Below are 11,485 nucleotides of genomic sequence, written 5' to 3'. Positions count from 1 at the left end.
TTGACTTGCCGAAGTTATAAAAGTTTAAACACGTACCTCTTGGGTGTTGTCCTTAACACTCGCACGTAAACGACATCGACCGAGTTTTCGACGTATACCTTTTTGGTGGTCAATTTCCGTACATTCACCCCAATTTTCCCATACCGTTATAATTTTAAAATTCAGGTTAAAATTTAATCTCAGTGATTTCAAAGGTTCATCTTCAGCAACTTAAATCTTTTATTTATCGGATCGATGTAGGTTCGTTTGTAATCTAACCACTGATTTAATGTTCCTGTTCTGAGTTTAGAGGCATTTATAACACCTAAAAAACGCAACATCATCATTATGCTTTTGCTACTGCCATCCTCCGTATTTTTTATCTTTTCTGCTTACCTTCAAGAATGTATATAAAGGGTAATGATATATTTTTCTTTCCAGGTATTAAACAAACATAAATTCCTGAATCGGTGGAATCAAAATTAATAATATTTAAAATGTGCAATGGTGTCATGAATAATTTAACAATTGAATCATTTATGTCAATTCCTTTAAATATTTCTTTAGGAAACTTGGTGCCTCTTGGTTTGAAATACCACAACTTTAGGGTAATAGTCCCCTTTTTCTTCACTAAAAACGAAACGATAAGAATTATAAGAGCATAAACTTTCTGGGGCCTGTTATGATAAGAAAAACAATTCGGGATAAGTACATATCTCTTACCAAAAGTGACACCACAAGTGTACAATGGAACCATGTAAAACATCTACAACTCTAGGTTTATTCCTAACGATATTCGCAAATGATGACGAGTTATCGTAGCATGCTGTTATTTCAAGGGAATTGTTTTGTGGTACACCTGCAGGTTTTGCGATATCACATAAAAAATAATGGTATTTGAACTACTATCGCCACAGTGGCCTGAAATAATAAATTTGAATTAGTATAATCACCATTCTAAGTCTGTTCTAATTTAAAATAACTATCAATTTAAGTACAAAGTAAACAAACATACATTTTATTACGTTCTTTCAAAAATTACGGTATTTACTAATACTTTTAATATTTGAGTGTTAAAAGTATTAAATATTAAAACGTTAGTAAAATTATTTTAGTAACAAATACTAATAGAGGTGTGCAGTTACTTCCCAGTTGATATCCGATCGTATTTGCTCTTGGCGCTCTCATCTTCAAATTAAATCAAATTTACCACATCAACATGGCGGATAAATCAGAAAGTAAGTTTTGTTTATTTTGTTAATTATTTGTTTATTATAATATTCCAAGCTATTATTGTTGTGTAGAATCGAATGCTTTTTTATTTGTTACGTACCAGTACCTCTTTATGATAGTTTTAATGTGCTCTCCTCTGTAGTTACGATGTTAATGTGGTCGCTAGATTTCAAAATTTGAAAAAATTCAAATTTTCAGACGAAGTGTCAATCAGTTCATTGTCTAAAAGATAAATATACATGTTATTTGCATTGATATCTGCAAATATGTTTAATTACAAAGATTTATTGTTTGAATTCATGAATAACTTTACTTGACTTCCAGTTATATAAAATTGTTCATTATTTTTGTTTAGGAGAGCATGATGGGGAGACTTTTCACCAAGGTCCCATTACGGCGTAAAAGATGAACCAATGGACATGGATTTTCCTGAAGAGGATGAAGAACCACCGGCGTTTGGACCCCGCCGCGCTTGGATTACACAGAGTTGGTACTAAGTTACCGCCAAAACCAGCACCAAGTGAACCTGTCCAAAAACTGAATGCACGAGGCATGCCAGACGTATAAGGAAGAAAAATAGGTTTATTTTCGTGGATGATTTTGTAAATACATCTCCACCGCGCCAGTCACCAAAAAGAACTCCGAAAATTATATCCAAGACTCCTATTAAACAAACAAGTGCTAAGAAACAGAAGTCTCCAAGTAAAGTTCAAAGAGCAAATTGATAAATAATAGACGTTTGCATAGTTCAAGCTTCTATTTTCAATTGCCGCCATTCCAAATCTGGCGCGTCGCTCCTCACTTAACCACAGACAACACAAATATTTATAATCATATGTAACACCTCCACCCTTAATTATTACAGATAAACTTACTTACTAAATTATATTAAACAACATATCAATAATAATCTTAACAATCTTATAATATATTTTCTTACTTCAATCATCATCAAACCCATATCTCTTAACCGGTTTGCGTGTACGATTACTAGTTCGTATATCCCGAGTAATAGGAACCCTAGGACTACCCGTCTCCTGCACCTTGGGCATATTTAAAGGTACACTTGACGTTGACAAGGGTTCACTTGTAACCAAATCACTTCCGTCTGTTTGCGTGCGGGATGTTTCCTCGACCAATGCTTTCGTCAAGCTGGTTCCGTTTGTCCGGTCCGGTTCTGTGTTCGGCGCTCGATTATTGTCCGAAGGAAACACGAGAGAAGAGCGAGAGCTCTTAACAGGCTGAACTGGTTGAAAGTTCCTAAAGTTTGCATCTACTAGCCTAGCTGTCCTATTTATCACTCTTGGTTTTAGTTGGTCAATGTGTCTATGCACCTCAGTGCCGTGGATAGATTTAACATTATAATCTGTACTACCTGTTTTCTCTATAACAGTCCCTGCAGACCACTTGTTTGAGCTACGGTATTCTCTGAACCATACAAGGTCCCCCGGATTAAACTGTCTTGTGACGCCACTCGATGTAGCTTCTACTGTCTCTTGGCGAGCTCTAATAAGTGCCTTCTGGTCTGGTTTCAAACAATCTAACCGCATGCGCAAGTTGCGCCCTAATAACATCTTGGCGGGGCTTTCCCCGGTTGTATAGTGTGGTGTGTTTCTGTACGCCAGCAGAAAACGACACAATGTGGAGTGTACGTCGGATTTCGATTTAATCGCCTTTTTAATGCTCTTTTTACAAATTTTAACAGCGTTTTCCGCTGCCCCATTAGAAGCTGGGTGATAAGGTGCCGAAAATATATGTTCTATACCATTATTATTTAAGAATTGCTGAAATTCTCCACTGAAAAACGGAGGGCCATTATCACTAACCAATTGTTTAGGTAACCCAAATCTCGCCCACATCTCTCGTAATTCTTTTATTACCGCTTGCGATGTGGTGCTCAGCATTCTAATAGCTTCAATCCACTTTGAATGTGCATCGACTACCACTAGATAAGTAAGACCGGCTACCGGTCCTAAGAAGTCTACGTGTATCCTGGTCCACGGTCGATCTGGCCACGGCCAGGCGCGGGGCGCATGCGCAGGTGGTGCGTCCGCCACTTCAGCGCACACGGTGCAGCTGCAACATGCTGTCTCTAGTGCCTCGTCTATTCCCGGCCACCATACGTAACTTCGCGCTAACGATTTAGTTTTGACTATGCCCATGTGACTCTCATGAAGCTCAGCGATCACTTTATTCCTACACGTACTAGGAATTACTAGCCTATGTCCCCACATTACACACCCTAGCTCAATATATAATTCCTTTCTACGGTTAAAATATGGTTTTAATTCTTTCATTTCGACCTCGACCGGCCAGCCATCGTTTATATATCTGGCTACTCTGCTCAATACACTATCCGAAACGGTTTCTTTTTTTAACGTTTGATAATCTAATAACAATGCTTCCGCGGCAAAGTGTAAATACGTTTGTTCAGGTGTGTCTAATTCTTCACTAATAACCCCTTCTTTATGAGTGCTAATTAACCTAGACAAAATATCTGCCGTGTTTTTATCTGATCGAATGTACTCTATATTAAAATCGTAAGCTGATAGTTTAATGGCCCACCGCTGTAAACGACTCGCCGCCGTGTTCGGTATTCCTGCATGGGGCCCAAAAATTGTGACCAGCGGTTTATGATCTGTACGTAGTGTAAACTTTCTGCCATAAAGATACTGATGAAACTTGTCTACCGCGAAAATTATAGCCAAGGCTTCTTTATGTATCTGGCTGTAGTGTAACTCCGCGGCAGTGAGCGCCCGCGATGCGTACGCCACAACCCGCTCGCTGCCGTCAGACGCGCGCTGTGCCAGCACGGCCCCCAGCCCGCGTGCGCTCGCGTCGCATGTTACTATGCTCTCCAGCGATATGTCAAAGTGTGTCAATACTTCAGTACTACATAGAAGTTGTTTAATTTTATTGAACACATATCTATGTGTTTTAGTCCATTGCCAATGTTTACCTTTCTTAAGTAATTCGTAAAGTGGTGTAATATGAGTACTCAAATTCTTAATGAATTTTCCATAGAAATTAACCATACCGAGAAAAGACTTCAACTCTGAGACGTTAGTTGGGTCGGGCATAGATAGGATCGGTTTTATTTTATTTGCATCTACCCGTACGCCATGTTTATCAATTATGAATCCTAAATATTTTACTTGGCCTACCATAAACTCACACTTTTCTTTTTTTATTTTCAACCCATTCCTCTCTAAAATACTAAAAACCTGTTCAACTCTTTCTAAATGAGATTCTAATGACTTATTCTTTATTAAAATATCATCATAGAATATGACTACGTCCTGCACGTTTTTAAAGAGATTCATCATGAACTTTTGAAAAATGCCCGGACTGGAAGAGAGACCATAAACGAGGCGATTGTATTTAAAAAGTCCTCTGTGTGTATTAATTACTGTGTAGTTCCGAGAAGTTTCATCCAAAATTAATTGATTGTAAGCCTGTGACAAATCTAGCTTAGTAAAATAATGATTGCCACTCAAATTACTAAATAAGTCCTCTACCTTCGGGACCGGGTACCTGTCAACCAGTAAAGCCTTGTTAAGTGTCACCTTATAATCCGCGCATAAGCGTATTCCACCGTCTCCCTTCCTCGCTATAACTAGCGGTGTGGCCCAGTCGGACCGTTCAACGGGCTCGATGACGCCGGCGCGCAGCATCGCGTCTAACTCAGCATTGACCCGCGCCAGCAATGCATAAGGCACGGGGCGCGCTCGACAAAATACTGGCTCGGTCCCATCCCGCACGCATAACTTGACTTCTTCACCGGTATATTTGCCCAACGTGCCATCGAATAGGTTGTCATGTCTGGAAATGATATCGTTAAACATTTTATTTTTACATAATTTAATGTGGTTACATCTAGTAAATTTTGGTATCTCAATATTCAATTCCGATAACCATTGTCTACCTAGTAAATTAGTAGTACCCTTATCGATCACATAGAGATCTAGTTTCTTCATATTTTTCATATATTGCACATCAGTCTCTAAATACCCTATTGGTTGAATGACAGAGCCATCATAAAATTTTACTTTCATTTTACATGGTTTCAAAGGTAATTCTTTAAAATGCTCCTTATACGTAGACTTGCTTATACAGGATAACGCAGAGCCTGTATCAATCTCCATCGATAAGGTTTTATTATTAATTAGAAGCTTTATACACACCGGTTTATAGTTGGTTAGTGACATTTGATACATCGGTTCCTCGTTTGTACCCTCAACGTCTTGCTCCGAGCCGGAGTTGTCATCCATCGCTGGCTCGCTCAGCCAGTACGCCGCGTCGGTAACGTCGTTGCTGCGTGCGGTGCGAGCGTTGCTGCGCCCCCCGCGCGCCATGTTGCCGCTCCGCCATACACCCGCTCCGTAGGCGCTCGACCCGATCACGCGTCCTCTACGTGACCTTCCTCGCGCGCCATTATTCCCGCGGTTTGAAATCGTAGATTTTATGCGACGATCAAATTCTTTTTTTCTACAAACTCTTCGTAAATGGCCAGGTTGTCCACAATAACTACATTCGAACTCCTTGTACCTACAGTTATGTGCCCCATGACCGTTGACCCCGCAGGCTGAACATTTATTGAGTTCCAACTTGTGTATTCTCTCGCTTAGTTCCCGGCTGGTAGTTTGTTCCTGCGTTCCCTCTACGGCCCCGGCGTCCCGCTCAGCTGCCTCCAGAGTATTGGCTAATACTAGCGCTTTTTGATAATCTATGTTATCTTCCGCGAATAACCTCTGACGTATATATTCGCTACGTAACCCGCACACAAACTGATCCCTCAAATTTTCTTCTAAATTGATCTTGAATTCACAATAACGTGACATCTTTTTCAAATCTGCCACGTAATCAGCTATCGTTTCTCCCGCTGATTGGCGTCTTTGTCGGAACCTATACCTCTCCGCGAGAATTGATGGTTTCGGCTGTAGATGTGCTTGCAGTAATTCCACCGCTTCTTTATATTTCAGGGTTGATGGTTTTCTCGGGCTCGCCAAAGTAGACAGTAACTCATAAGCCGGTTCGCCGATAAGAGCTATTAATGTTGGTAACTTCAAATCTTCCGCTATTTTGTTAGCAACAAAATACATTTCGAGACGATCGACGTACGCCGACCAATTCCCATTTTTTATGTCAAAATCTCGAACTTTCCCAACAGACATTTTTAATCACCCCCAAAGCACTATACCACAATAATTTAAGACTTTATTCTGCACCGAATATCGTTCCGTTATCCTCGTCGCCACTGATAAATAATAGACGTTTGCATAGTTCAAGCTTCTATTTTCAATTGCCGCCATTCCAAATCTGGCGCGTCGCTCCTCACTTAACCACAGACAACACAAATATTTATAATCATATGTAACACAAATGAAATTAAATATGATGACAAATCTGAAACAGTTGGAACACAATCACCAGACCCTAAATCTGGTCATCGAATTGGAATGAGGTTAAGAAACTTATTAAAACTGCCAAAGGCCCATAAATGGGTTTGCTTTGAGTATTTTTATAGTAACATTGACAAAGTTCTTTTTGATGGGGAAAATGATTTTATGATTTGTTTAAGAGAATCTTTTCCACAACTGACTAATCGCAAATTAACCCAAGTGCAATGGTCTAAAATAAGGCGTATGATGGGCAAGCCTAGAAGATGTTCCCAGGCCTTTTTTGATGAAGAGCGAAGAGAGCTTGAGAGAAAACGTAAACTGATTAGATCTATACAGCAAAGAAAAGGAGCTGACATCAATGTTAAAGAGTTGCCTAACGAAATACCCATGCAATTAGTAGTAGGCACTAAAGTCACGGCTCGACTACGTAAACCTCAAGATGGATTATTTACTGGGTGCATAGATGCCGTTGACACATCTAATAACACTTACAGAATATCTTTTGAAAGACCAAAATTGGGAACACATTCAGTACCAGATTATGAAGTGTTATCAAATGAACCTCCAGACACAATAAGTCTCTGCAGTATAGCTAAAAAGTTTCGTCCACGCTTTGTTATGCAGGATATATTTAGCCTGATGGAACCCACAAACAATAACTCTCAAGGTGATCCACTAATTGGATGCTCAGACTTAAGTAAACAAATGGAAACCATTGGTAGTTACCCATTTGCCCTGTTAGAATTGATTGTTAAATTAAGAAGAATATTGAATGCAAAGAGAGACAAAATTAATTTGTTAAAGGAATATAATTGTGATGCAGAAAAAAGAAAATCATTTGGCCAGAAAATGCCAGAAGACTTTGAGAGAAAGTATGCTGCGGTTGTTATTGATTTAGAAAAAATGAATATGGATTTACAAGATTACATAAATGATGTGCAACAATACTGCCAACAAATTGCACCAGAACCTAGCTTAGCTGCCATGTTAGTGCCTTCTCATTTAAGGGAAATATGTCGTGGTAAAGCATCATTATTAGTAGAGAAACATAATAATGGTTCAGTTAAAGATCCAAATTTAATTGATCTTATAACAGACCTTATAGCCTTAATGCTTCAAGTCAAAAGTTTATCTGATTCAGATCAAAATGCTTATGAATTAACAGTACTACAAGGGACAATGGAGCAAATAAAAATGAAATTGGAACCTCACCATCAGAAGCTATTCCAAAATAATGTAGAGATTCATATGCATAGAATCCAAATGGGTTTAGGTCAAATGACTCCTAATAGTTTTGTAGCTGGTACATAGTGTGCAATTTATCTATTCATTTGTAATTTTGCTGTTGCTTAATGAAATTTTATTACAAAAATATTTTTGGCAGGCAGACATACCACAAGCAGTGTATGTTAGTATGTGCTAACTACTGATTTTGAGTCATGTAGTTAGAGTGGAGAAATGTATCATAAAGGAATCGTTTTATAAGAAAAATATAAGCATATTCTAGAATTATAATTTATTATAACTGGTTACATGAGCTTACGATATTGCTCAGTGCCATCATAAATATTACCTAATTGTATTGAAATTTGTATAATAGCATAGAAATAAAATATGACAAGTAAAATACTGTTGTATTAATTTTCTCTTGAAACTATTTTTATGTCCTGTACAGTATGTTATCTATCCTCCCATATATTGGGTAAGACCTATTATAGACTGCTATTTTTGCGGCCTCTTTTTTTTCAATTAGGAAACATTTCAAAGTCTTAACTGTTGGTAAGTTTCAGGTAGCAGTGTCTATGCTCGCAAGATGTCGTAGTCGGTAATAGCACTGCTACCGTTGAGTCTCCACTTAGAGAACAGTAGATAGAGTAATACTTTTGCCTAATTTTAACAAGAAAATATACACAAGTAACGACATAATGCGATGTTGCATTTAGTTTAATATCATTGTGTCGGTATAATGAAAATATTTTATTATTGAGGCTCTTTTATTGAAAACAAAAAGAATATTATAGAAATTGATGTATTTTTCACCCTAAGGAACATACATATTTAAAATCAGTAAAATATAAATAGGATATTTTAATATCAAGTTCTAAAAATGATGAAGAAAGTTAGTTACTTTTCAATAACACTTTTTCATAGTGAAGTTCATAATTTTTTACAGAAGTACAGCTATAATTGTAAAGTATATTATCAATTGGCTTTTCTAGTCCAGCTAACATCATCATTTTTCTAGGCATAATATTATTATATTCAATACAAACTACATCAGTATAAATCAATCATTCATGTTTTATATTTGTTTAAAGTTTCTAACAACTGATCAGCTTCTTCTGTAGTCTTTACGCGAATTAAAATTGGTGTGGGTGGAGGCTTGGAGTCAGGAGTGGGTATGCACACAAACATAACATTATTTTTACCCATGCGTTGTGTGGGAATAGCCGATGCTAATATCATGTTGACTAAAATAGTGCCCAAGTTTGTGTTAGCCCTGATCAGCAGCTGGTGTTTCCCAGTTTCTTCAATCTTTTTAATGTACAATGTTCCAACTCCTTTGTCGACGAAATTTCCATCCTTCTTCACAAAAACTTTGCAACGCTTTTCAAAAACGCTATTTTCTTCAACAACAGGTGTGAACTCCACTTTAGGAGGAGTATCTTCATCTTCATTGTCATTCTTCTCTTCAGTATTTTCAGTATTCTGTTTAATATTAGAATTAAAACTGAATGGCTTTCCGATTCCAAATGAAAATGGAGCTGCAGTTCCATTAGTACTTGCAGTGCTTGTGGTAGTTGCAAATGAGAAGGGAGATGAAGATGTCGTAGCACTCCCAGTGCTTGATGTGATAGCACCAAAAGAAAAGCCAGCAGAGCTAGTTGTTATAGTACTTGAAGTATTGGTAGATGAACCAATTCCAAAAGAAAAAGAGCCTGACTTTTCCCCTGCTGAGGTGGAACTACTTTGATTACCAAATAATGATTTAGAATTTTGTGATGTATTAAAGATGGATGAACCAATAGCAGGTTTAGGTGTATCAGTTGTTGGCAATTTTATTTCTGATTTTGGTTCAGATGTTGTGTCTTTGTCATCAGATTTTGTAATGCTTTCCTCATCTGGACTTTGATATTCATTTTGTATTTCCTTCAAATACTTTTCATAGTCCTTAAATATTGGTGTGAGTATGCATAGAGGAGTTTGCTCGACATGCTTCTTAATCCAATCTGATACAGATTCATTGAGTCCTTTTAGCTTTGAGTAATATTTCATTTTGCTTTCATCTTTTGTGTCTTCAGATTTCTTGTCTGCATCAGTTGTTTTAGATTCTGGTTTTGATGGAGTGCCAAAATTGTTTGTAGCTGTATGGGCATTTAAACTGGGTTGAATTTTAAATGGAGTGGTGTTAGAAGTAGTTGAAAACAAGGATTTAGCTACATTAGCACTTGTAGATGGAATGTCAAATTTAGTGGAAGTAACTGGGGCCATAGAAGACTTAGTTGAATCAGTATTGTTATCAGTTGAGCTTGTAACAGTTTGAATTTTGAATGGAGAGTCCTTGACAGTGGAATCAGCTTTGGATGTAATAAACATAGAAGGAGTTGAAGTAGTATTCGGAGATGAAACTCCAAACAGACCTCCTGTACCAGTCTGTGTAGATGGTGAACCAAATGGAGATTTAGCTGGTGAAGTTGTTGACTGAATACCAAAAATACCACTACTTGGACTGCTTGCAATTGGTTTACTTGTAAATAAGCTTGAAGTGACTGATGAATCCACTTTGCTAGAAGAACTGTTATCATTGCTGCCATTGGTTAACTTTGATAAGAAGTCAAAAGATGATGGTGGTGGTTTGCTGGCAAAACCACTGAATCCACTGAAGACACTTTTCTTAGGCTGAAAAGTATAAAGTATAGAATTAAAACATTTTCTGAGAAACAAAACTATACAGGTAAAAAGGCAGTGAAAAATATTCTGTAATACTTGCAAACATGCATTCTACTGCTTATGTACAGAATACAAATTAAAAACATGTAGGGATAGTCTGTTTTGAAATTGTGAATTCATAATCAATTGACAAAATAATATCATAATTTAAAGATAATTTTGTGACCTGATTTTAAGGTGTGGCATGAAAAGTAAAAGAAATTTAGGGTTTACATTCATTATTATGCTATAATACTTATGACAATGTCGATGCTTATGCATAATATAGTATCGAAATTTATTGATTATGGCTACGTGATTGATTCATATGTTGCTTATTGGTATATTACACCATTGGCAAATCTACGAATGCATAATATATAATACATAGATGTAAGTCGCAATAAATAAATGCTACGTACCTCATCTCCACCAAGTTGAGAACGCCTTTTTGCAGTCCTGATAACACGTTTCTCAAGAATGTCTTTGGTTGCAATTTTAAAACTCCCCATTTCCTCATGGTCGGCTGGGTCCTCTTTATCCCAGTTATCGTGATTTAACTCAGTAGTGGCTTGTCGCTTTATTGACATTTTAAGTTCGACTGAAAGATTTATTTAGTTAACAGAAAATACTATGTTTTGTCGTGGCGCCAATCACCATGAAGTATTCAGCATGAACATGTCAATTTTATTCATGTAAAACGATATATTACATCTCACTATTTCTTGATGAATGTATACACTTTGTAGAAGTAAACGGTCGGTTTAAGTAAGGCCTTAAACTTGTAGTTTCTGTACTATTATAAATTACAAGACTGAAGATTCGCATTTAGCGTTTCTAACCACATACCGTCGACATAATGAAACTTCGGTTTTTCTTACTTTTCAATTTTTTTGTGACTTTAGCGCTGTGTCTTTTAGGACCATCAAGGCATCGATTCT

At 37.2% G+C, this 11,485-nt stretch overlaps 2 protein-coding genes across 2 annotated transcripts; one reads left to right on the top strand and one right to left on the bottom strand.

The window, feature by feature from the left end:
* Positions 1-1,589: 1,589 nt before the first annotated feature.
* Positions 1,590-8,241, top strand: LOC113508455 (protein lin-9 homolog; the record flags this gene model as incomplete). Its single annotated transcript, XM_026891523.1, is given in 4 exon segments — positions 1,590-1,673; positions 1,675-1,768; positions 1,771-1,932; positions 6,595-8,241. Coding segments are annotated over 4 exon segments (1,671 nt in total), but the record flags the coding sequence as incomplete, so codon positions are not given.
* On the bottom strand, positions 8,119-11,417 carry LOC113508453 (nuclear pore complex protein Nup50-like). The gene is made up of 3 exons (XM_026891521.1): positions 11,257-11,417; positions 10,967-11,145; positions 8,119-10,514 (listed from the first exon to the last, which is right to left on the bottom strand). The coding sequence occupies exons 2-3, from the start codon at positions 11,132-11,134 to the stop codon at positions 8,910-8,912; spliced, it is 1,773 nt and encodes a 590-aa protein (XP_026747322.1). The 5' UTR covers positions 11,135-11,145; positions 11,257-11,417; the 3' UTR covers positions 8,119-8,909.
* Positions 11,418-11,485: the final 68 nt, after the last annotated feature.

This window comes from Trichoplusia ni, chromosome 2 (genome assembly GCF_003590095.1).
Source record: "Trichoplusia ni isolate ovarian cell line Hi5 chromosome 2, tn1, whole genome shotgun sequence".
In the NCBI taxonomy this organism is placed as follows: domain Eukaryota; kingdom Metazoa; phylum Arthropoda; class Insecta; order Lepidoptera; family Noctuidae; genus Trichoplusia; species Trichoplusia ni.
Note: the sequence above shows the minus strand (reverse complement) of the source record. Positions and strands in the feature narration are given on the sequence as shown.

Bases quoted from the DNA above. Each gene is read 5' to 3' on its own strand.
- LOC113508453 (XM_026891521.1), bottom strand. From the start codon at position 11,134: ATGTCAATAAAGCGACAAGCCACTACTGAGTTAAATCACGATAACTGG. The intron at 10,515-10,966 runs GTACGTAGCATT...TATACTTTTCAG, and splicing joins CTCAACTTGGTGGAGATGAG to CCTAAGAAAAGTGTCTTCAG.